The sequence below is a fragment of the Hemiscyllium ocellatum genome, chromosome 1 (assembly GCF_020745735.1).
Source record: "Hemiscyllium ocellatum isolate sHemOce1 chromosome 1, sHemOce1.pat.X.cur, whole genome shotgun sequence".
Classification (NCBI taxonomy): domain Eukaryota; kingdom Metazoa; phylum Chordata; class Chondrichthyes; order Orectolobiformes; family Hemiscylliidae; genus Hemiscyllium; species Hemiscyllium ocellatum.
In genome coordinates, this window is record NC_083401.1 from 53,743,236 (window position 1) to 53,770,735 (window position 27,500).

Below are 27,500 nucleotides of genomic sequence, written 5' to 3' on the forward strand. Positions count from 1 at the left end.
TGTCAAGGAAGCAAGACAAAGTTGGCAGTTTTGTTACAATATAAATATTGACACGTGCCATTGCAGTTCACATATTACCAAAGATTTATTTGTTCAGATATGAGAAAACTTAGAAGCAGTGGCATTAAGAACATTGAACGAATAAAAAAAGATGCTCGATATGGAAAAGAAACTCCACAACTTTAAAAAAAGATAGAATTACTTAAGATACCAGATGGTAGGTGACTGACACCCCAATGTGGAAGGAAAAGATATTCAAGTAATATTTTATAATATGTTGTATTTTAATGGATGGAATAAGGGCAGAGGAAAGAAAAAAAATTAAGCAGGGAAAACAAAGCTGCTGCTAGATAAGTTCTGAGCGCAGACTGCTTTACTTTTCTTGGCTGAGGGGGAAATGGGATGAAAGCTTGGAAAGGTTATGCCTAGCCCAGATGCACGATAGCTCAACTGACTGGTTAGTCATCACCTGCCCTTTTCTGCATGTGTACATGTACATGTGCACAGCTCAGTGGATAACTCATGGTTTACTGCCTAGAATTCTTGTGATGACATTCCTGTGAAATGACGCACTGCAATCCTGTTAATGTAGTGAATGGAATACTTCCATGACCACTAGGTTTTGTGACGTTAATATATGCATTTGATTTAGTTATTTAGACTTGATTTATTTTAACAAGATTACATGAGTCATATCTCACTCACGAGCTTTTCACAGCTTTATCCTCTTAATGGGAAACACCTGCTGCATCATCATAAAATTGGATTAGCTCCACCATTCCATTAGCTCAACTCAAAACAGAACTTGAACCAGGTCGGAGCTTGTTAACACTTAGATGGGAAACTGTCTGGGAATATCGGACACAGATGACCTTCAAACCTCTTTAAATTTAATCAAGAGTCCTCTCTTCAGGGGGAGGTGCCTTAATATTTCCTTGGGAGTGGGCAATAGCAAATTAATCTAATGGCTAATACAAAGAAGAACCTTGCTTGGCATAATCAGGTGACTTTATTAGTTATTTTTGCTAATACCAATTTTTGCTCAAGACTTTAAGTGCATAATGCATTCTTTAAGCATATTGCTCAAACCAAACCATCCCCCTTTCATATTGTGCTCAGTGAACTCTTTTGGTATCTAGCCATAATCGGCAGGGATTGCACTGGAACTTATTAAAATCCCCTCCCCCCCGCCCCACCCCCCCCTAATAACATTGTATTTAGTTCTCACACTGCAGATTAATTATCATAGTAGCCAACAAAACAGAAAAGGATTTAATATAACTATATACAATCCTCTTAACAAACTGTCGAATGAGATAGTAAACTGCAAAATATTCTATATTACAGAGGTTGCACAAAATAGTTTTGCATCATATCATACTAATACCCAATCTTTAAATGTTGTAAAAGGAAGGCAATCATTGGCAAATATGAATAAACCATTGCTTTTAAAATATGAATAATTACATTATATGGTTAGCTCAAGTTTTAAATATTAGAATGTAAACCTAGAAATGTGACACTCCAAATTAATAGGTCATTCATCCTGCCACACTATAATACAATGCTAGCTCTCCAATTGCAAGACATTTTAATAGGAGATACATCCTAGAGAATATTTTCAAATAATAATATTTTCAGTATTACTAATTACATATACAATACTATATAGATAGCAAAAAGAATGGTTTGTTCCACTTCCACATAATATTTTGATCCACCCAGGGTATGTGATGTGATATCAGTCAGCGATTGGCTTTATTTGCTTTGCAGCTTCAAGCTTGGTAAGTAGTTCTTCCCACTGAACAAACTGCTTTGAGAGGAGTAGAATCTGAAGGTCATTGTCAAGATCAAACTATCTGTAGAATCCTGAAAGGTCTCAAATTGTAAAATTTAAATATTTACTCCAAATGTAAATTAAATCCCATTTAATAAATCAAGTTGATTTTAAAAAGTTACTTATTCATGTGCTTCAGAAGCATAAAATGTCAAAATGAGAAATATGTCAATAATAATTTCATGTTGAAGTTACCATGAATGATGGATTCACTAAAAGCAACTACAATTACACACTTAAAAATGACATAGCCCACTTTTGGACCAAAGCTCAATGCATCTTTCATTTTGTCTCATATCTGCTGACTCCTGTCAATGAGATTCTTGAAATATCAGCAGTTCAATTCCCTGCAGAAGTCCCTATTCTAACAATACAAGAACTAGGATCAGGAGTGCATAACTCAGTCCTTGTGTCTGGTCTGATTATGGCTGATTATGGCTGATCTCATCTTAGCCTTAAATCCACTTTTCTGCCTGCTTTACATAACCCTTTAACCTGTTACTAATTAATAATCGCTCTGTAAGTGCTCCTGCATCCACTGCACTCTGAGGTAGTGGATTCCACAGTCTCACAACCCTTTGAGAGAAATAATTTTTCCTCAGCTGTTTTTAATCTGCTACCCCTTACTCTAAGATTATGATTTTTTGTTTTAGATTGGCCCACGAGGAAACATCCTTCTATGTCTACTTTACCAATTCCCTTTGCCATCGTGTCTCAATTACACCTCGTCTCATTCTTCTAAACTCCAAAACGTATAGGTCTAAACTGCTCAATCTCTCTTATTGAGACAATCTTGAGAAATCCAGCGAAACTCCTCTGAACTGCCTCCAGTGCAACTACAGAACAATCTCGGTTATCCGAACATCAATTATCCGAATTCCGGATTATCTGAACAAGATCTCAAGGATCCATAAATGCTTCCTTTGCTTATGATCAGATCATTTATTCGAACAAAATACTCCCCACCCATCTTGTTTGGATAATCGAGGTTGTTTTATACATTCTTCCTCAAATAAGGGGACCAAAATTATGTACAAAATTCCAGATGCGGTCTCACTAATGCTTATACAGTTGCAGTAATACTTCCCTACTTTTATACACTTCTCCTTTAGCAACAAAAGCCAAAATTCCAATTTGCCATAATTACCTGTTGTAACTGCAAAGCCGTTTTCTGCAAATCATGCATGAGATACCCACATCCCTTTACACCAAACCATCCTGAAATTTCTATTTAGATAAGTTGCTTTTCTATTTCTCTGACCAAAATGGACAACTTCATACTTACCTACGTTAAACTCCATCTACCAAATTTTAACCAATGACCTATTCTATCCATATCTATTTGTAAATTTCTTATTACAACTTATCTCTAGAGTGTCGCTTGCAAAGTTGGCCATGGTAAATATTAGAAATCTTGTTAACAAAAATCAATGAAATATATATTTACAACCATCTAGAAATATATTTAATTGATGAGACGTTTTAAATTTCAAATTATCTAGATGTCATTTGGATTAGCCTCAAATGATGGTATTTAAATGAAAAAAAAAGGGTTTGGCAATGGAGGCGGCCCAGGACCTGCATGCGTTGGTGGAGTAGGAGAGGGAGTTGAAGTGTTTAGCCATGGGGTATTGGGGTTGGTTGGTGCGGGTGCCCTAAACATGCTCTCTGAAACGATCCGCAACCCTAACCACCTGACTCCTGAGGAAGAATGCCGCATATTCTGCCTTGGGGTCCTGCAACCACACAGGGTCAATGTGGTTTGCACCAGTTTCCTCATTTCCCCTCTGTCCACATTATCCCCGTCTCATGCCTCCAACTTGGCACGGTCCTCTCTGACCTGTCCATCACCTTTCCCATCCATCCACTCCTCCCTCCTCTCTGACCTATCACCTTCTCCCCACCTTCATCTACCATTGCATTCTCAGCTACCCCCGCTCCCACTCTCTTCTCCTCCGCGCCCCACCCCTTCCCACCACCCTCCCATTTTATCTCAGCACCCCGGACCACAAGCCTCAGTCCTGATGAAGAGTTTATGCCTGAGAAGTCAATTCTCCTACTCCTCAGATGCTGCATGACCTGTTGTGCTTTTCCAGCATCACACTCTCAACCCTGATCTCCAGCATCTGCAGTCCTCACTTTCTCCTCCCTGAATATTAAATATGACAAGATCAATCCATATTAGAACCCAAAGGTAATTCAAAATAGTGAAACAAGGAAGTGGATTCTGACTGCATAACACAAACAAGTTTAAAAGTCTCAAGTCAGGTCTGGGGCTAAACAGACCTCCCACCCACCCCTATATCCAGATGAGTTGCCCCTAACGGAGGCAGTTATGACTCTTTAAAACCACATAAAGAGGAGGTAATGTTACTGTGGTAAGTGAGAATTCTATTATTAAGTTAATCTGATGGACCATTACAAAAACCTGGATTATAGAAACCAAAGGATACCATTTTGTTATACTCATCCAGCATCTTGCTTACATCTTCTGTAATCGCATTACATTGATCCTGCAATAAAACATGAGAAAAAAATTGACAGAAAGAGGATTACCAATGAAAACAAAATGATCAATAAAATTGATGAAAGGACTGGTAGATTTTATTTATTTTGTTGCACTTATTTCAAAAAATAGAAAGAACAACACATATAGAAACAAAGCTTGTAGTATCACAAGTTTTACCAGAATTGATCATTAACTGACGTTCATTCCATATAATAAAATCAATTAGAGAAATGCTAAATATTTGCAGTACATACAGTACCTGCTCCTGAATTTGAACCTGGGTCAATGCTTGCACCTTTGATGAATAGTTTGGAACAGCTGCAAGTACATAAGCAACAAATTGGATTTTTTCATTATTTCCTTTAATATAGAGAATTTGCCCTCACATTCAAAACAACGAGGTGGAAATGAGAGCAGTTGTGTGCGTGTGTGTGTGGTGTGTGTGGTGTGTGTGGTGTGTGTGGTGTGTGTGGTGTGTGTGTGTGTGTGTGTGTGTGTGTGTGTGGCAGGGGGGGTGGAGGGGTGGAACTGGGCTAAGGGATAGAAGCGCGAAAAGACAAGGGCAGTTTTGCTCGTAACCAACCATTTCAGATCCTTAATCCAATTTTAAGAGCAAACTTGTACCCAGTAGACAGTAAATTTGAAGAAAATGAGAACCATTGGCTGGATAAATAAGCAGTGCTATGATTCAAAAACCTGACAGGATTGAGTTAAGTGATACACTTTCTCAGGTAATTGCTTGCACTTACCTTTAATGTGTTCACTCTCAAGGTATGGTTGATGCTTTTTCACAGATTCTAAAAGGCGCACTTGAGAATGGATAAAATGTTCCTCTATAATGCAAAGAAAACAGAGCTAATAAAAAATAGTATCTCTCAAATAATGCACACATATCCTGTTCTCAGAATTAAATGCAAAATAAATATTTTCTTATTAAAAATTATTTCCTTAATCAAGACAGGAAATCAGTCATAATGGTCACTGAAACTGCAATGACAAAAACAATGGTCAAATTGGTAATTTTGTTTAATGATCAGGTGAGAAACTGCAATACATTATGTCCTTGATAAGAAAGCTCTTCTGGTACAGTGGTAGTGACCCACCTCTGGGCCAGAAGGTTCGGGTTCAATCCTTATCTGCCCCAGACATGTCTCATACGTGTTTGAATGGATTAATTAGAAATATTTACATCCGCACCCTTTATGTCGTGCAATCCTTTAGTGAAGGAGCATGTGGTATAGTCCTCAAAGCTGAGTTGGATTTGTAGCACTACTGCCACAATTAATTACTTACCAATTCACTGTCTCCTTCAATTTCACCAATTATCTTTTTCCAGATTCTAATAGCAGTCCAATGAACTCAAATTATTATTTAGCACTTTGACCACAACTAAAATGTCAGCAGACATCAACTATAGGATGCAAGGATGTCACTGAAACTCAGCCAGTTCCAGCCATAACATGCCCATGGCACCCACCGCTTAAGTAAGTACACTGTCAAATTATGGTTGACTGTAGATCGCTGAAATGATTTTATTGGTTAGTGGTGACATCCTAGTACAAGCGGAGTATGATATTTGCTGATTAGAAAATTACAAATAGTCATTGCGGATACGAATGCCCCATAACAATTATTTGATTCTTATAAAATTTTGGAGGGCTCGACAGTTGCATGCGTGATGTAGACTTTACAACTACTGGTTATAGTTTCAGATCAAGGAGGACCAGGTTGGGAGGACCTAAGAGGACTCAAGCTCGTAGCTTTTAAAAACATTGTGAAAGTTCATTGTATAATGCACTTGTACTGGACATATCATAGTAGTAGGTGAATAAGCAATGTTGTGAGAAAATAGAGTTGATGCCGAAGATCAGCCATAGTTATAGTGGATGAAGAAGCAGACTTAAAGGGTCGTATGGCCCACTCCTGCTCCTATTTATCTTCTCACTGATGTCCACTGGCATGCTTGTTAATGAGTCAGCAGTGTATTATAATTTCTGTAGAATCTCTTTTATTCACTACTTCAATTTTTGTGAACTTGAAGGATCAAACAATAATTTTCTAGAAATTAAAGCAAACTCAAGTACACACATCTTTCACTTTGAAAGTAAAGTTAATTGTGAATGAATAATCACAGGTAATTTGTGAAGTACCTTTGAACATTAAAGTTTAAAAGATAACATTCAATTTTCTTCCTGCACTTCTTTTTCCCCCCACAAAATCTGTCTTAAATTTCAAAACATTTAAAAGATCATTGTTCTCCTTACCTCAATAAACAGACAGTTACCTGCTAGGATGAATTCTAGTTTCATGGCATCTGGGATTGCAATTCTATCAATATACTGAGGGTCCAAGTACTTTATCAGATCATCAACTGAAAGTATAGAAATTATACAATAACTAGTTACATTCTTATATTAAAAAGGGGAAAATTTAGCAGGGTTTTTTTGGATTCTACATGCAGGTGTAATGAATGGATTATATTAGCATCCAGAAACAAAAGTGTTTTAAATTTTTTTTGAAAAGGATGAATTCCAGAATATCAACAGTATGCTTCAGGAGTTTTAATAAAATTTGATCAAACATTCCAATTGATAAAAGACAATGACGAACAAGGTTCTGCATACTTTTCTATAAGAGATAACAAGGTGATGTTGTAAAGTTAGTTGTTTGATTACATACCATGACCTAAAGCTAACACGTTATTCGGCTTTGATGTACAAAGATTACTAGGTGATGACAAGAACAAAAGAATGTCCTTAATCTCTTCAACTTATTCCCAGAAATGTATGCTGACCTTAACAGTGCTACAGCAGCTTTTCCAAAAATCCTATAACACAAAACTGTTGAAAGTAAAAGCCACCAAAGTAAGCATGTTAAATATAAAAGGAAAGACATCCAAACAGAACAACTAGAAAAGCAGCCCAATTTTCATGCCATTATTTGAAATATTTTACGATAATGTACATAACACAACAAAGACAGTTTATCAGAGATCATTAAGGCACATTATTGCTTTACATTGGACCATAAAATATTGCAATACTGAAGTTATGGACCACCTTGGTAAAAGCCTCTTGGACAAGATACAAACTATATTCTCACAGAGGAAATATAGATCTTCTTCTTTAGTTCAAGGATGGACAGCTGAGACCTTCTGTTTGCACTCTCAGTGACATGTGATATTCAGAGTTGTTTCATGAGCAATGGGGAATGGTGTGTGGAGGAGCAGTCTCTAGCTGCTGAAGCCCAAGCGCAGAATTTCCAAATGTTTCCTGGATTTTATGCCCCGAGAGACGTCTCCCCAGATAATGAGAGCTCAGGACAGTTGATGGACAGTCATTCGGAAGTGGAGGAACTGCAAAGAAGTGCAGGAGTTTTTGGAGAAGTGCCACTCCCCAACTAACCATCAGCACTGGAATCAGCCAAAAATGATAACAATTAAAGTAGTGCAGTCCAGATCATGGCAGCAATGAGCAAGTGACTACATGAGATTCCAGAGTTTAGGGAATAGCAACTCACTTCTTTAACTAACATTAGAGTCCTACATGTCGTGTTGCTTCTCTAGTTCCAGAAATGAAGGCATCACCAAAGGGGGTAATATTATCCAGAAAAGTAAGTGAGCCAGCGGTTTTGCAACACAACCATACTAATGATAGAAAAGCAAGATACTGTGGTCATAGGGCAGATTTTCAGGCGTTAAGGAGGAAGTTTAATAGTATTATAAAGGTACTAACCTCTGGATTAGTTCCAGCACCATATGTTATTATGGTTAAATAGTAACACGAACACAGAATATTATAGCATTCGGCCCTTGATGTTGCGCCAACCTGTGGAACCAATCTGAAGCCTATCTGTCCTACACTATTCCATTTTCATCCATATGTTTATCCAGTGACCATTTAAATGCCCTTAAAGTTGGCGAGTCGAATACTGTTGCAGGCAGTGCGTTCCACACCCCTACTTCTCTCTGAATAAAGAAACTATCTCTGACATCTGTCCTATATCTATCATCCCTCAATTCAAAGCTATGTCCCTCGTGCAAGCCATCATTATCCAAGGAAAAAGGATCTCAAAGTCCACCCTACCTAACCCTGTGATTATCTTGTATGTCTCAATTAAGTCACCTCTCAGCCTTTTACTCTCTAATGAAAACAGCTCAAGTCCCTCAGCCCTTCCACATAAGACCTTCCCTCCATACCAGACAACATCAGAGTAAATTTCCTCTGAACTCTTTCCAAAGCTTAACATCGAGAGCCAAACAGCCTGTACTGCGCTGTAATATTCTATATCCTTTCTATAATGCGGTGACCAGAACTGTATGCAATATTTCAAGTGAGGCCTCACCAGTTTCATACAGCTGCAGTATGACCTTATGACACTGAAACTCAATCTCTCTACTAATAAAAGCTAACACACCGTATGCCTTCTTAACAATCCTATCAACCTGGTGGCAACTTTCAGAGACCAATACACATGGACACCGAGATTTTTCTGCTCATCTACACTACCAAGAACCTTACCATTAGCCCAGTACCCTGTATTCCTGTTACTCCTTCCAAAGTGAATCATCTCACACTTTTCTGCATTAAACTTCATTTGCCACCTCTTAGGCCAGCTCTGTAGCTTATTCATGTCCCTCTGTAACCTGTAGCATCCTTCAGCAATATCCACAACTCCACAGACCTTAGTGTCATCTGCAAATTTACTAACCCATCCTTCTACGCCCTCATCTAGGTCATTTATAAAAATGACCAACAGCAGTGGCTCCAAAACAGATCCTTGCGGTCCACTACTAGCGACTGAACTCCATGATGAACATTTTCCATCAACCACCATCCTCTGTCTTCTTTTAGCTAGCAAATTTCAAATCCAAACCACTAAATCACCCTCAATCCCATGCCTCTGTATTTTGCGCAATAGCCTACTGTGGGGAAACTTATCAAATACCTTACTGAAATCCATACACACCACATCAACCGCTTTACCCACATCCACCTATTTGGTCACCATCTCAAAGAACTCAGTAAGGTTTGTGAGGCACGTCCTACCCTTCACAAAACCACACTGACTACCCCTAATCAACTTATTCCTCTCTAGATGATCATAAATCCTATCTCTCGTAACCTTTTCCAACACTTTATCTACAACTGAAGTAAGGCTCACTGGTCTATAATTAACAGGGTTGTTGTCTCTACTCCCCTTCTTGAACAAGGGGACAACATTTTCTATCCTCCAGTTTTCTGATACTATTCCTGTAGATAATGACGACATAAAGATCAAAGCCAAAAGCTTGGCAATTTCCTGCCTGACTTCCCAGAGAATCCTAAAATAAATCCCTGTATTCCTGATTAAGGGCTTTTGCCTGAAATGTTGATTTTACTGCTCCTCAGATACTAACCAGAATCTGGGTTCCAGCATTTGCAGTCATTGTTTTTACCTAATCCTAGAATAAATCCCATCCAGCCTGGGGACTTGACTATTTTCACACATTCCAAAATTGCCAACACCTCCTCCTTGTGAACCTCAATCTTATTTAGTCTAGTAGCCTGCATCTCAGTATTCTCCTTGACAACACTGTCTTTTCCATTTGTGAATACCGATGAAAAATATTCATTTAGTGCTTCCTCTCGCTCCTTGAACCCCATGCGCAACTACAATTATCCTTGATTGGCCCTAATCTTTCTCCATCATTTTTTCATTCCTGATATACCTATAGAAAGTTTTGGGGTTTTCCTTGATGTCATCTGCCAACAACTCCTCACGTTCCCTCCTGGCTTCTCTTCACTCTCTCTTTAGGTCTTTCCTAGCTAACTTGTAACTCTCGTGTGCCCTAACTGAGCCTTCACATCTCATCCTAACATAAGCCTCCTTCTTCCTCTCGACAAAGATTTGATTTCTTTAGTAAACCACAGCTTCCTAGCTTGACTACTTCCTATGAGGCTGGCTGAGTCTTAGTGACGACAAAGAAAATGACATATGCTTCAAGGTGCAGAGGAAAATAAGAATACTTATTGAGTACTTTTAATTAACGTTTACCAAGGAACAAGATACAAACAAAATATCAGCAGAAGCAGTGATAATAGAAGTAATACATCATGTGAAAACGGACAGATGGGGTATGCTGGAAAGGCTGGCTTTGCTAACACTCGAAAACATTACCTGTATGGATGATATGTACTTCAGATATACAAAGAAAGTGGAGGCGAAGATAGCAGAAGGATTCCTCATAACCTTTCAGTTTTCACAGCACATGGGGGAAGGTTATGAAGAGTGGAGTATAGCAAATGCAACACCTTTATTCAAGAAAGGTCATAAGGGCATTTGGAGTAACTACGTGCTGGTTGGTTTACCACCAATTATGCATATGGCTATGGAAATAATCCACAACAAAAATTCAGCAGGTGCTTGGAGAAATTTGAATTAATTATGGGAAGTCAGTATAGATTTGTAAAATCTATGCAAAATATTTGTAAACATTTGTAAATATTTGTAAAAATCACACTTGACTAATCTATTTGAACTTTTGAATCAAAACCAGAGTAAATGGGATTCAAGAGAAATCCCTCAAGTTGGAGTCATACCTGGTACAAAGGAACATGGATGTGGTTACTGGAGGTCAGCCAGCTCAGCTCAGCTCTGGGACACCTCTACAAAAGTTCCACATGGCAATGTCTTAAGCACAGGCATCTTGCTGCTTCATAAGGCCAAAACTTGAAATGTTTGCTGATGGTTGCCCAACATTAAGCACCATTTGCAACTTCTCGCATACTGAAGCAGTCCCTGACTAAATGCAGCAAGATCTGGATAATATCCAGGCTTGGGCTGACAGGTGGCAAGTGACATGCATGCCACACAAATACCAGACAATATATATTTCTATTTCTTCAGTATTGCTGGAGCAAACTCCTGGAACTCTCTCCCTAACAGCATTGAAGTCTACCCACAGGACATGCATTGCAGTGGTTCAAGGAAGCAGCTCACCACTACCTTCTTAAGGGCAACTAAGGAATGGCTATTAATGCTGACCCAGGCAACCCATGAGTAAATAAATTATTGGAGAAGACTACTGAAGATAATACAATGAATGCTTCTGTATGGATTTTCAAGAAAACAACTAACCAACTATAGACAACAGGCTTTTTATAAGAATTCAGTCTCAAGGAATTGGGGAATCATTGTCAACTTGAATAAAAAGGAAATAAAACAGCAAGTGGTGGTAAGTTGTTTTTCAGACTGGAGGATGGTAGGTGTTCTTCAAGGACCAGTGCATGGACCACTGCCGTTTTGATATATGTAAAAACATTGGATATGGAATGCAAAGTAAGTAGGCCGATTTGCCGATGATACCAGACTTGAAGATGTACCAAACAGTGACGATACCAATGCCTACTGAAAAGGAGTGATGTAGGAAGCATAAAGCAGAGAAGTAGAAAGAGGTGCGATAGGTATTATGGCACAATTTTGCATAGGAAATTGTGCTAAAGCTTTGTAATGTTTTGGCCAGGCTGCAGTTAGAGATCTGCACAGTTTTGTGCAACAATTTAGGAGGTATGCGGAGGACCATGACATGGTTAAGAGAAGACTTGCCAATTCAGGGAGAGAGAATTTATGTTTTCTCTGTAAGGTCAAGTTGGAGAAATTAGGGCAGTTTTTTTGAGATATCAGATCACAAGGAAAAATCGAAGAGATGCACAAGATGATGATGTGGATAAAGGCAGACAAAGAAATGCTACTGTTATTAGCATCTGCTTCTTCCACCAACTTCAAATAAATTCTGGAAAGCCCAATTTCTTTGAGATACCTTGTGATGCGTAACAGCTTTACTCTATCCATTTTTGTACTTATAAAATTAGAGTCAATCGCACAATGCATGAACTGAGCACTTCAAACCTCAATTCTTAGTCCCCGTATGAAATTGCCATGAGGAATCCATCTAGATGTTCAATGTTCTTTAATGGATCAGGCAAGTTCTTCAGCAATAAGAAAAACGCATTTTGTTTTTCTCAATGTTTGAAATATTCCTTCTTTCTTGGCTTATTCAAATAAATGACTTTTGTCCCTTGCCACCTTTGCAATTCACAAGTATATCTTCGTATTCAAAAAGGGATGGAGACAAAAAAGGTAATTGTGGGCAAGTTAGCTTAACAAGTGCTATTGCGAGTCTATTATAAGGAACATAATAGCAGAGCACTTAGAAATGAATAATATAATTACAATCAGCATGGCTTCATGAAATGAAAATCATGCCTCACAAAAGTATCAGAAACCTTTGTGGATGTATTAAGCAAGATACATCACATGGAAACCATTGGGTGCAATATATTTGGATTTCCAAAATAGGATATTGCATATAAAGCTACTGAAGCACCCACAGGGTTGGGAATAGTATATGAGCATGGATACAGGATTGGAAGAGGGTGCAGATGGTAATTAGTGAGATACTGAAGCACAATTACACATAACATATATTAATGACTTGAGTGAAACAAGCGAATGTACGATTGCATTTGTAGATGTTTGTAGATGACACAAAAATAGGTGGGAAGCAAGTGGTGAGGATGATACAAAGAGGATACAGGGTTTTTGGGACAGGCTGAGTAAAAGGCACTGCCATTTTCGATCAACGATTATCATATTAAACAGCAGGGCGCACTCAATTCTTGTTCCTATCTTTCTATCGGAAGGATGTTGTGAAACTTGAAAGGGTTCAGAAAAAATTTTACAAAGATGTTGCCAGTGTTGGAAGATTTGAACTATAGGGAGAGGTTGAATAGGCTGGGGCTGTTTTCCCTGGAGGGTCTGAGGCTGATGGGTGACCTTATAGAAGTTTATAAAATCATGAGGGGCATGGATAGGGTAAATAAACAAAGTCTTTCCCCTGGGGTGGGGGAGTCCAGAACTAGAGGGTATAGGTTTAGGGTGAGAGGGGAAAGATACAAAAGAGACCTAAGGGGCAACTTTTTCACTCAGAGGGTGGCACGTGTATGGAATGAGCTGTCAGAGGTAGTGGTGGAGGTTAGTACAATTGCAACATTTAAAAGGCATCTGAATGGGTATATGAATAGGAAGGCTTTTTATTCCTGATGAAGGACTTTTGCCCGAAACGTCGATTTCGCTGCTCGTTGGATGCTGCCTGAACTGCTGTGCTCTTCCAGCACCACTGATCCAGAATCTGGTTTCCAGCATCTGCAGTCATTGTTTTTACCTATATGAATAGGAAGGGTTTGGAGGGATATGGTCCAGGTGCTGGCAGGTGGGACTAGATTGGGTTGGGATATCTGATCTGCATAGACGAGTTGGACCAAAGGGTCTGTTTCTGTGCTGTCCATCTCTATGACCAGATGGCTATATTCTCATTAGACAGCGACATCTAGTCATGGCTTATTTTAAGGATCACCACACCTCAGGCAAGATAAACAAGGAAGGAACTTTATAATGACTTCAGCCAGTACAGGAACTGAATTCACAATGTTGGAGTCACTCTGCATCACAAACAGCCATCCAGTAAGAGCCTACCGAACCCCATTTTCTCCTAGTACAGCTAAGAGCAATAATCACCTGACAAGAAACAGATTATCAGTACCGTCTCCACTACTGAAGCTGTCACCAACAACTTAAGTCTCATTTTTTCCTTCAACGCTCAGTTCCCCATATATTCTAAAAATGGCCAAGATTGTCTTGCATCTAAAAGGGCCAACATTATTCTACTGTGTGGACTTCCAATTTCTCTTCCTAAAAACATGAAAGTTCTCACTTTTCTGTTTAACATACACCACTACCAAAGCTTTGAAGCCTAAACTTGCAGTTACTGGATTACCACTTCTTGTATCATCCTTTCTCTATTTCTCCAATTTTTTCATCTATGGGTTTCAAACAGCTGTGCCATTTGTTTTCCATCTTAGATCCTAAATTTAAGAAAATGACTTTTAAAAGGAAATGGGTCTAGAGATACTTTTATGAGCAACAGCGAAATGAAGGGTGAAAATGTTCAAAATCTCTTTGCAGACAAGAAAAAGATGAAGAATTAGCACAAGTGCAATCTACATAGCTCAAACTTGCTTCAAACAGAGTAGTCTGTACTTACTCTTCTTATACAAAGTTTTTATCCTCTCTCTTTTGCTGGAAATATTCCCCAGTGCAGCCTGAACTTTTACGATGCCATCTGTAAACTGGAAAACAACAAAGCTGAATAAATTGTGGGTCAATAATGCTTAAACAAACTAATTTTAAATTTGACTTTGCCATGTATTTTCAGTAAAAAGCTGTAACTGATCTCCAAAAGAAACTCATGAGTTTTTGAAAAGATTTGTAGCTCAGGTTGAGGTTCTGGATGGAGGTTTGCTTGCTGAGCTGGAAGGTTCATTTTCAGACGTTTCATCACCATACTAGGTAACATCTTCAGTGAGCCTCCAGATGAAGTGAAGCCTCTGTTTGGATACTCGTGGGTACCCAATGAACACAGTCTGCTGATTTGATAGCAAGAAACCCAAACAAACAGATAAAACGCATCCAGAAACCCTAGCCACTCTCCCCTACATCAACGACATCTTGGAAATGACTGCCAGACCATTCAGACCCCTTGGCATTATGGTATCCCACAAACCCACCAACACACTAAAAGTGGAGCTAATGAACTTGGAGTACCCTGTCCAGACAACAAGTAAAATTATTGTAATTTACTAAATACCGTGCAAGAATTGTAACACACACTACATTGGACAAACAGGCAGGAAACTAGCCATCAGGATACTTGAACATCATCAACTAGCCACAAAATGACATGATTCTCTCTCACTAGTATCCTTACATACCGATAAGGAAGGACACCACTTCAACTGGGACATCCTCAGACAAGCCAAACAGAGATACGCATGAGAATTCCTAGAAGCATGGCATTCCAACTGGAACTCTATCAACAAACACATTGGCTTGGACCCCATCTACCACCCCCTGAGAAAAAGAACAAGAAATGACATCACAACCCAAAGAAACCTGAACATATAAATTGAAAGCAGGAATCATCAGCAGTGCTCCGTCTGGAGGCTCAGTGAAGATGTTACCTAGTATGGTGATGAAACGTCTGAAAACAAACAGTGAGCAAACCTACATCAAAGAAACTAGACACCTGAAATAAAAACAAAAACGATAGAAATACGCAGATTTGGCAAGAAAAGTAAAGGTAACATCTCAGGTTTATGATTTTCCATCTACATGGGTTAAAATTAGAAAAGCAATAAGTTTAAACACATTATTTTGGGATGGTTTGGGGGTTGGGAGGGTGGAAAAACAGGACAAAAGGAGCTCCACCCTATCACAAACTATCCTCTCACCTCCCCTTCACCCTAGTTCCAAACTTCCAGCTCAGCACTGTTCCCATGACTTTTAGATTAGATTAGATTAGATTACTTACAATGTGGAAACAGGCCCTTCGGCCCAGCAAGTCCACACCGACCCGCCGAAGCACAACCCACCCATACCCCTACATTTACCCCTTACCTAAGGATACGGGCAATTTAACATGGCCAATTCACCTGACCCGCACATTTCTGGACTGTGGGAGGAAACCAGAGCTCCCGGAGGAAACCCACGCTGACACGGGGAGAACGTGCAAACTCCACACAGTCAGTCGCCTGAGTCGGGAATTGAACCCAGGTCTCAGGCGCTGTGAGGCAGCAGTGCTAACCATTCTGCCACCTTGCCGCCCACTTGTCCGGACTTGTCCGACCTGCCTATCTCCTTTTCCACCTATCCACTCCACCCTCTCCTCCCTGACCTATCACCTTCATTCCCTCCCCGACTCATCCACTGTACTCTATGCTACTTTCTCCCCACCCCCACCCTCCTCTAGCTTATCTCTCCACGCTTCAGGCTCACTGCCTTTATTCCTGATGAAGGGCTTTTGCCCGAAACGTCGATTTTGCTGCTCCTTGGATGCTGCCTGAACTGCTGTGCTCCTCTAGCACCACTAATCCAGAATCTTTGTAAGAAGTACATTGTCCAGAGCGACAGACAGATGAAGAGGATAAAAGACATGGATCAAGAGACTGACCTCCAGTGAAACCAGTTACTTGGTGAGGAATGTTGAATATTTTTATTCTTTAAAGAAAACGTAAGGTCTTTGGTTTGTTTAGGTCTCTAGTGTTTCACTTCAATATTTTCTTAAAAATAATTGCTCAAGTATTAGATTAATATTGGTGAGATCATTTTTCCTTTAGTTTATAAAAGAACAAAATATCATTAGAGTGAAGTGTAAAGAGCAGGAAATCTCAACTAATAAATCATCAGTTAAACCAAATACAACAGTGATGGCATGACAGGTGTTCTTGCTGAAACATGTGGAAACTGTTGGACATCAATATGATTCAGAGCAAACATCTGTACTCAGTCTTTACAGCTCAAGGAAGTTCAGATCCAAGTTGAGGAGCTGTAGTTTGAATTGTAGAGATTGTGCCACCTCAGGAAACGGGAAAGTTACCTGGACATTTTGCTCCAGATAATCTCTGAATTAGTTCCAGTCATGGGCAAACTGACACAGGGTAAAGGAAGTCAAAGAGATAAATGAGTGCCTCAAAGATTGCTGTGGGTGGAATAGTGTTCAGTTTATGGTGTATAGGACCAGACCTGGGATAGAAGGGAGTGACCTGGTTACATGTGCCTCACTTGAACCATGCGGGGACCAATATTCTGGCAAACCAAATAACTAGTGCTCTACAGAGGACATAAATTAATCAGAAGGGGAATGGATTTAATAAGTGGGAAAACATAGGCTTATAAGGCAAAGGGATATTGCAGCTATTTAGATAACAACATCCATCGTGGGTCGGAAAGGGACAGAGTCTACAAACATAACTAAACAACAATAAATAGTATCAAAGGGGGAAAAGACAAAATTAGTAGCTCTTTAACTGAATGCACACAGTATTCAGAACAAAATAAATGAATTAACAGCACAAATACATGTTAAAGGGTCTGATCTTAAAACCATGTGATTTTAAGGAGATTAAAGCTAGGAACTGAACATCAGCGGTATGTGATTTTTCAAAGGACAGACATGAAAGAAACAATAGGATTGTTGGTATGGATGGAATAAGTACAATTGCAAGAAATAATCTTAGATCCATTTGGATGGAGGTAGAACATAAAAAGGGAAAGAAGAGTAGGAGTAGTCTACAGGACCCCAACAGTAGCTATATGGTGGGATATAGAATAAGTCAGGAGATCATGGCAGCATGTAACAAATGCGGTATATTAATCATGGGCGACTTTAATCTTTATGCAACTTGGGATAATCAAATTGGCACAGGAAGCCATGAGAATGAATTCAGAGTATATTTGGGACAGCTTCCTAGGAAAGTATCCTGTGATTCCAACAGGCTATTTTAGACCTAGTGATGTGTAGTAAATGATGCCAAAGTAAAAGGTTCCCTAGGACACCGTAACCATATTGTTCCAGAGTTTAACATTCAGCTTGAGAGGGAGAAACTTGAGTCGGAAACAACTGTTCTAAACTTAACTAAGGGTAATTACAAAGTAATGAAGGTGGAAATGGCGGGAGTGGACTGGGGAAAAGGCATTTAGCAGCAAAGACGGTTAAGGAACAACAGTAAACATTTTTTAAAAAATTCATGGCTCACAGCAAAGGCACATTCTTGTGAGGTTGAAAGATTTAAAGAAGGGAATAAGCTAACCATGGTTAACTGGAGAAGTTAAAAACAGCATCAAATTGAATGAAAAAGCATACATGACAAAGATTAGTAGTAAGTCAGAGGATTGGAAAAGTTTTAAAGACCAACAAAAGATAAACTAAAAAAAATGAGAAGGGCGAAAGAAAACTCGCAAGTCATATCAAGCTTATTTAAATATTCATAAGGAAAAAGAAGCTGAGGGGCTAATAATGGGGAACTATGAAATGACAAGGGAGTTGAATAAATAATATGTATCAGGCTTCACAGTAGAAAACATTAATAGCATTACAAAATTACCAAATAATCAAGGGGCAAAAGAAGAGAAAATACATACAAGAAATGTCACTTAAAAGTGCTAGGGAAATCAGTGGAGCTAGAGGAGATAAAATCCCCTAGACCTGACAGAATGCATCCTAGTACATTAAAGGAAGCAGCTACAGAGAAAGTTGATATATTGCTAGCAATTTTCCAGGAATCATTAGAAAAGTCCTCCAGAGTAATGGGAAACAGTCAATGTAACACCTTTATAAAAAAGGGAAGGAGCCGAAAAAATAACAAAAGGCCAGTTAGCTTAATAAGTTTTATTGGAAAAATGCTAGACTGTGTTCTAAAAGATGGATTTTCAAAGCATTTAAAAATACATAATATGTTCAAAGTTTGTGAGAAGATTTGTAGCTCGGGTGCTCGTTGTTGTGGTTCCGTTCGCCGAGCTGGGAATTGGTGTTGCAGACGTTTCGTCCCCTGTCTAGGTGACATCCTCAGTGCTTGGGACCCTCCTGTGAAGTGCTTCTGTGATGTTTCCTCCGGCATTTATAGTGGTTTGTCTCTGCCGCTTCCAGTTGTCAGTTCCAGCTGTCCGCTGCAGTGGCCGACATATTGGGTCCAGGTCGATGTGTTTGTTGACAGAATCTGTGGATGAGTGCCATGCCTCTAGGAATTCCCTACCAGGGACACCATCACACATACTGGCTAAAGAACTACAACAGAAATTGAAACACCTGACACTCTAATCCAGACACTCTATACAGTCAACACAGGAATTCTTGGACCTCATCAGAAATATACATATAGGCAAGGAAGAAACTATGGTCTCATTCGATGTAATGGCACTGTTCACCTCTATCGACAAAACCCTAGCCAGAGAAACAATAGCCAACCTGCTGGATATACAGAACAGGCAACAAGATGGGGAACCTATCAACAAAAACTACATACTCAAACTACTGGACCTGTGCCTCACAACACACTTCACATTCTACAACCAAATATATGAACAAATCAACGGCACACCCATGGGCTAACCCATTTCTGGACTCATAGCAGAAGCTGTAATGCAAAGATTAGAACAAACAGTCTTACTGCAAATTCAACCCAAACTCTGGGTCAGATATGTAGATGACACCTTTGTAATCACTAAAAACACAGAAATAGAAAACACACACCGGATCATCAACGCCACACTCACAGGAATCCGATTCACTAGAGAGGAAGAAAAGGACAACCAACTCCCATTCCTAGACGTGATGGTACAGAGAACACTGAACGGAGAATTCACCACAAAGGTATACAGGAAAACCACACACACAGACCAAGTCCTGAACTACGAAAGCAACCACCCCAACACACACAAAAGAAGTTGCATCAAGACACTGTTCAAAAGGGCCACAACACACAGCAGCACACCTGAACTGCAAAAAGGAGGAAGAAGAACATCTCTACAATGTATTCGCCAAAAACGGATACCCCCGCAATTTCATCAACAGATGCTTAAGGGAAAGACAACGGAATGAGGACATGCCACAACCCAAAAGACTAGCCACACTACCATACATCAAGAACATTTCTGAACAGACAGCCAGACTACTGCGACCACTAGGACTCATAACAACACACAAACCAACAGCCATTCTCAGACAACAAAGGACCTGATACCCAGCATGAGCAAAACCAACGTAGTATACAAAATACCATGCAAGGTCTGCACAACACACTACATAGGACAAACAGGAAGACAGCTAACGATCCATATCCATGAACACCAACTAGCCATGAAACAACACTCCAGCTATCCTTAGTAGCCACACACGCAGATGATAAGCAACATGAGTTCGACTGGCACAACACTATTATTATAGGACGAGCCAAACAGAGAACAGCCAGAGAATTCCTAGAGGCATAGCACTCATCCACAGATTCTATCAACAAATACATCGACCTGGACCCAATATACCGGCCACTGCAGCGGACAACTGGAATTGACAACCAGAAACGGCAGAGACAAACCACTATAAATGTCGGAGGAAACAACACAGAAGCGCTTCACAGGAGGTTCCCAAGTACTGAGGATGTCACATAGACAGGGGACGAAACGCCTGCAACACAAATTCCAAGCTCGGCGAACAGAACCACAATACATAATATGATCAAGCAGAATAAGCATGTCTTCATGCAGCGGAAATCATATCGACAAATTTACCAGACTTTTTTTCGAGGTGGAACAAAGAACAAAAAGCATAGGAACAAGCCCCTTGGCCCTCCAAGCCTGCGCCGACACATTTTGCCCTTCCATACTAAAACTGTCTTCACTCTCAGTATCTGCATCCCTCTATTCCCTTCCTATTCACATATTCTTCCAGGTGCTTCTTGAATGCTACTATTGTGTCTGCTTCCATCGCCTCCTCTGGCAATGTACTCCAGGCACTCTCCACCCTTTGTGTGGAAAAATTCCCTCACACATCTCTTTTAAACACCGCACCCCCCCCACCTCCCCACACCTTGAACTTGTGCCCCCTAGTAACTGACCCCTCCATCCTGAGAAAAAGCCTCATACTTTCCACTCTCTCCATGCCATTTACAATCATATAAACTTCTATCAGGTTGCCCCTCAACCGCCTGGTTCCAGTGAAAACAAACCTAGTCTATCCAACTGAGTAGCAGTGGATGTAATATATTTGGATTTTCAGGAAGTGTTTGATAAAATACTACACATTAGATTACTTAACAAGAAAAGAGCCTATGGCATTGAAGGTAGCATATTAGTATGGATGGAGGATTGGCTAACTAATAGAAGAGAGGAAGAGTTGGGATGAGGTCATTTTCAGGATGGCAACCTGTAACTAGTTGAATGCTACAAGTATCAGTGCTGGGACCACAATTATTTACAATATGTATTAATGGCCTGGATGAGGAAAGTGAACATACTATAGGCAAGTTTGGAGATGATAGAAAAATAAATGGGGATGCAAGTGGTGAGGATGTCACAAAGTCTGCAGAGGGTTGTGACCCAGTTCAATAAGTGAGGAAAAACTTGGCAGACGGAACTTAATGTGGGAAAATGACAGGTTATGAAGTTCAATGTTATTTAAATAGAGAAAGACTGCAGAAAACTACACAACGATTTGAACCGTTGAATCACAAAAAGCTAGCATCAGGATTCAGCAGGTAATAGGGAAGACAAATGGAATGTTGGTCTTTATTCAAAGTGAATAGAGTTTAAAATTAGGAAAGTTATGCTCAAACAATGAGGCACTAGTCAGACCATAGCTGGAACAGTGTGAACAGTCTGAGGCCCTTATCAAAAGAAAGATATCCGGACATTGGAGCTGATCCACAGTAGGCTCACTAGGTTGATAGCAGGTATGGAGGGACTGTCTTATGAGCAGAGGTTGAGTAGGTTAGATTTGTACTCATTGGTATTTAGAAGAATCAAAGGTGATTTTATTGAAAGACAGAAGATTCTTAGAGGACTTGACAGGAGAGACGCATTCTCTTGAGGGAGTCCAAGACCAGACAGCATATCGCAGAATAAGGAGCTTTACATTTGAAACAGAGATGAGGAGAAACGTCTTCTCTCAGAGGATAAAGAAGCTGTGGTATTCTTTACAAGAAGGCTGTCAAGGCTAGGTCATTAAGTACATTCAAGGCGGAGATGGACAGATTTTTAATCATTAAGAGAATCAAGAGTTCTGGGAAAAAGGCTGTACAGTGCAGGTGAGAATTATCAGATCAGCCATGGACCCACAATGGTGGAGCAGACTTGTTGGGCTACATGTCCTACTTACTGCTCATACACCTTTAGGTCCAATGAGTAGGATGTTGAAAATAAGTGAAATTCAAAACGCTCATTGCCTTTGAAGCTTATAGTTTGATCTATGCAACAATGTGGGCCTTCTCAAAAACTTCCACTTTAACTGACAAACTTTTAACGGAACAACTGATTAATGATAATTATAGTTTTAGTATTGCCAAGATTTTATCTCATCTCCTTTGTTTTCAGTTCATCAATTGTGAAATTCAAATTATCACATACTGAAGACCACCAATTAACCACGAGAAGGTGACCCACAAATGGGTTATTTTTCTTAAGTGCATTTACTTTTATCATCTAGAATGGATTATTTGAGGAGGAATTTTGTGGACTATGCTATGATCCCCAAGAGCTGAAAATACCAAATAAAAATCTCTTGTAAACCTGATTTGGCGATGCGGGTGTTGGACTGGGGTGTACAAAGTTAAAAATCACACAACACCAGGTTATAGCCCAACAGATTTAATTGGAAGCACTAGCTTTCGGAGTGCCGCTCCTTCATCAGGTGGATGAAGGAGCAATGTTCTGGAAGCTACTGCTTCGAATTAAACCTGTTGAACTATAACTTTGGTGTTGTGTGATTTTTAACCTTGTAAACCTGAACTACTTAATGTTGGCCACTAGAGCCTGCAAGTGATCCGAAACAAAAGAAGCAAAGTCTTTCCAGAATTATCAAATGTAAGACAAGTCAGTAAACCAGCAGGTAACTGGAAAATGGCTTTCAAAAATCAGTCCATATAAATATTCCCAAGCAATTTTTATGCATTGATTGACTTTTTAATACAAATAAGCTATTCATTGAAGTCCATTTTTGAAACTGACAATATTTAAATTTATTGAAAATTGTGAATAAACCAAGAGTTCAGTCCTCTCTAACTGCAAGTGGAGGTTCCGAAAGTTGTGTTTTTCACAAGTTGCGGAAGCATACTTTGAGTGAGAACCAATGATGTAATTCTTCAAACTCAGCTGATTCCATGGTCAAAAGTAAGATGATGGTGGCATAGCAATAATGTCACTGGACTAATAATTCACAACCCAGCCTAATGTAATGAATATGAATTCCACTATGGCAGACGGATTTTGAGTATAATTTTTAGAAACTGAAATTAAAAGTCAAATGATGTCCATAAAATTATTTGTCATAAAAATCCATTTCATTGTCCTTTAGGGGCAGAAAATGCCATCCTTGCCTGACGTCCATGATTCCAGACTGACAGCAATGTAGGTGACCTGTAACTGCTGTCCAGACAATTAGAAAAAGGCAATAAATGCAAGCAATGACCACATCCCAATAATGTATAATAAAAAAATGTCACAACGTCCAATTAGTTTACTGAGCCACACAGCTACTGGCATAATGTACAGCAAATTCAAACATCAATGTGGTGACTCAAAGAATGGTGTAAGAAAAAAGGCCTTTGATTCTTAACAGAAATACAGAGTTCAGATGGGTTTCACATGAATTAGGATGAGATCTCTGGCCTAACAAAATAAGCAGGGACATGGAGAACATTTAAACTCAAAGGGAGGCAGGGGAAGGGAAATTAGACTGCTTATTGGTTTATTTTCCTTATTTCATGCATTCAGACAGTCACTCAGATAGAGGTAAATAACAACTGAAATTGCAGGGATACAGCTACAAGGTAACCAAGACATTTAATATATTGAAAAAACAATAGAAGGACAATAGTGAGAAAGGATCTTGGCTCAGAAGAAAGCCAAAACAGTATGCGCTAAGATCAGGAATAACGGGGGAAACATTGGTGGGAGAGTTTATAGGATCCTAATAATAGCTATACTATGTCACAGTAGGCGACAACTGGTATCAGACTGCAAGGATCAATTTAGGGCACAGGTATTCATAATGTACTTGTAGATAAAGCAACTAAGAGTAACAAATCCATACTTGTACAAGATACAAAGATGGTTGGGAATGTAAGCTGTAAAATGAGGAAGACATATAGAGGCTCCAAGGAAATATGGACAGACTAAGCGAGTGGGCAACAATGTGGCAAATGGAATGATATGCTGGGTTGTGCAAGGTGAGTATTAATTTTAGCATTAAAAACAAGAAAAGCAGAATATTTAAAAGGTGTGAAACTTATAAATGCTGATGCTCAGAAAGAGTTGGCATACATACATATTCAGGCACAGTAAGCAATTAAGACAAATAGCATGTTTGTCTGTATTACAATATGATCAGAATACAGAAATAGGATCTGTTCATTGACACCAGCACACAAATGATTCCATACTATACATGTGGCACTGTGATTATTGCAGATTGCAAAGAAAACTTTACTTTGTAGTCTGTAACCTGTTATACTATTTCATTAAAATTGTCTCATTAATTGGTATTTTTAACTATTCTTATATTTATAACAGATATCATTGCTAATGGTGGCAGAAAACATTGCCACAGAAATAATGAAGGCTTGCTTAAACACAAGGATCAGATCTGTAAGGCTGACTGTAGCTTCAATCTCTACATTGAGGGACAGAATTGAGTTGGAGGCTGTACTATGGTTTCAATAGATTAACTTGTGTGATAAAAGGCTAAGTACACTGGATCTATATTATTTGGAAAACAGACTAATTAGGGATGTTTCCACGTAATACACAAGATTTTGAAGGGGCCTAGGCTATATGAAAAAAAATTAAGGAACTACAGACCTATGAGTCCAACTTCGGTTGTGGGTAAATTGCTGGAAGTGATTATAAAAGATAGGATGATGGACATTTAGAGAGGCAACAGATGATTAAGAATAATCAGCATGATTTTGTGAGAGGAAAACCATGTCCCAAAACTTGATTGAGTTTTTTTGAGAAAGTTACCAAAAAGATTGATGATGGCAGAGCTGCAGAGGTTGTTTATTTGGATTGTAGTAAAACCTCTGACAAGGTTTCACATGGTAGACTAATTAGTAAAGTTAGGACACACGGGATTCAGGATGAGCTAGCCAGTTGGATACGTAATTAGCTGAGCAGCAAAAGACAGTAAGGTGGAGAGTTGCTTTTCGGACTGGAGGCCTATGACCAGCGGTGGTCCATGTGGATCTGTTCTGGGTCCTCTTCTGCTTGTCATTTATATAGATGATTTGGATGAGAATATAGAAGGCATTGTTAGTAAGTTTGCGGATGACACCAACACTGCTGGCATTTTAGACAATGAAAAAGGTTTTCTACGATTACAATGGGATCTTGATCAAATGGGTCAATGGGCTGAAAAATGGCAGATGGAGTTCAATCTGGAAAAATGTGAGGTATTGCATTTTGGTACAACAAGGGTAGGGCTTACACAACTAATGGTAGGGCCTTGGGGAAGGATAGAGGGACTTAGGGATGCGGGTACATAATTCTTTGAAGTTTACATCACATATAAACAGGTGGTTTAAAAGACATTTGGAACGCTTACCTTCACTGCTCAGTACTTTGAGTAAAGGAGTTAGAAAGTCATGTTGATGTTGTACAGGACATTATTGAGGCCTTGTCTGGAATGCTGTGTCTAGATCTGGTCGCCCAGTTACAGCAAGGATATTATCATGCTGGAGAGGGTTCAGAAGAGGTTTACCAGTATGTTGCCAGGTATGGAAGGTTTGAGTTACAAAGAAATGTTTGATAGGCTGAGACTTGCTTCACTGGAGTGCAGGAGGTTGAGAGGCAATACAATAGAAGTTTATAAAATAATGAGGGGTATAGATAGGTAGAGTTAATGGTAGTTGTGTCATCCCTAGGATGGGGGATTTACTTTTGAGAGGAGAGAAATTTAAAAAAGACAAGAGGCAAATCTTTTATACAGAGGGTGGTTCACGTGTGGAATGAACTTGCTGAGAAAGTGGTGAGTTTAATTATAAAGTTTAAAAGACGTTTGGAGAGTTACATGAATAGGAAAAATTTGGAGGGATTTGGGGCAGGTGCAGGCAGGTCGACGAGTTTAGTTTGGTATTATATTTGGCATGGATTGGTTGGTCCGAAGGGTCTGTTTCTGTGCTGTATGACTACTACTTGAAAGGGTGGATAGAGAGCCTAGTTCAAACCCCACCACCATGCTCCACATTCTTGTCCCCGATTCCATCCCCTCCCTTCACCTCTCTCCCCTCTCTCCATTGTGCTATCCCTGCACAAATGTGAGGTACTGGATTTTGGAAGGGCAAATCAGGACAGGACTGATACAGTTAATGGTAAAGTCCTGGGGAGTGTTGCTGAACAAAGAGATCTTGAAGTGCAGGCTCAGAGTTCCTTGAAAGCGGAGTTGTACTTTGGATAGCGAAGAAGCATTTGGCATGCTTTCTTTTATTGGTCAGAGCTACAGCTATACAGGACATTGGGTAGCCACTTCTGGAATAGTGTGTGCAATTCTAGTCTCGTCAGAAGGATGCTGTGAAAATTGAAAGAGTTCAGAAAAGATTTACAAGAATGTTGCCAGGGTTGGAGAATTTGAGCTATAGGGAGAAGCTGAATAGGCTGGGGCTGTTCTCCCTGGAGCATCAGAGGCTGATGGGTAACCTTATAGAGGTTTACAAGATCATGAACGGCGTGGATACAGTAAATAGACAAGATCTTTTCCCTGTGGTCGGGTAGTCCAGAACTAGAGGGCATAGGCTTAGGGTGAGAGGGGAAAGCTATAAAAGAGACCTACGGGGCAACGTTTTCATGCAGAGGGTGGTGCGTGTATAGAACGAGCTGGTACAATTGTAACATTTAAAAAGCATCTGGATGGGTATATGAACAGGGAGGGTTATGGGCCAAACGCTGGCATTGGTTAGACCAGACAATCTGTTTCTGTATTTTACATCTCTATGACTCTATTCTCTCTCAACTCAGCCCCAATTCATTCCACTCCCTCATCCCTCTACCATTCTCTTGCCCCCTCATTCTCTCACACACTAACCCCCCTCCCCCCCCACACACACACACACACACAAACACACACCCCCACCCAGCCAGACACACACAAACACACACACACACACACAAACACACACCCCCACCCAGCCAGACACACACAAACACCCCCACCCAGCCAGCCAGACACACACACACACACACACACACACACACACACACACACACACACAAACACCCCCACCCAGCCAGCCAGCCAGCCAGACACACACACACACACACACACACACACACACCCCCACCCAGCCAGCCAGCCAGCCAGCCAGCCTCCTACTTCTCGCCTCGCTCTCACCAACTGCCTCCTCTCCAACATACCACCTGCCAACTATCTGGCTTGGCTCTCTCTTCCTCCCCTCCCCCGGTACCTGTCCGGCCTGTCTCCCCCTCTCTCCGTACAGCTGAGTCTCGAGCTTTTCCAGACGGTTCTGCAACCTCTTCAGCTCCGCCATTGTCAGCGCCACTTCCGCCCGCCGGCAG

At 40.0% G+C, this 27,500-nt stretch overlaps 1 protein-coding gene across 1 annotated transcript; it reads right to left on the reverse strand.

Annotated features, from left to right (window-relative positions):
- dctn3 (dynactin 3 (p22)) lies at positions 1–27,488 on the reverse strand. Its single transcript, XM_060854847.1, has 7 exons — positions 27,389–27,488; positions 14,431–14,515; positions 6,631–6,717; positions 5,096–5,179; positions 4,606–4,664; positions 4,291–4,350; positions 1–1,831 (listed from the first exon to the last, which is right to left on the reverse strand). The coding sequence occupies exons 1-7, from the start codon at positions 27,470–27,472 to the stop codon at positions 1,742–1,744; spliced, it is 549 nt and encodes a 182-aa protein (XP_060710830.1). The 5' UTR covers positions 27,473–27,488; the 3' UTR covers positions 1–1,741.
- Between the last annotated feature and the right edge of the window lie 12 nt (positions 27,489–27,500).

Coding starts and splice junctions, on each gene's coding strand:
- dctn3 (XM_060854847.1), bottom strand. CDS start 27,472: ATGGCGGAGCTGAAGAGGTTGCAGAACCGTCTGGAAAAGCTCGAGACT. Junction 4,665..5,095: donor TGAGAGTGAACACATTAAAG/GTAAGTGCAAGC, acceptor ATGTACTTGCAG/CTGTTCCAAACTATTCATCA. Junction 1,832..4,290: donor TGGATGAGTATAACAAAATG/GTATCCTTTGGT, acceptor AATGACCTTCAG/ATTCTACTCCTCTCAAAGCA.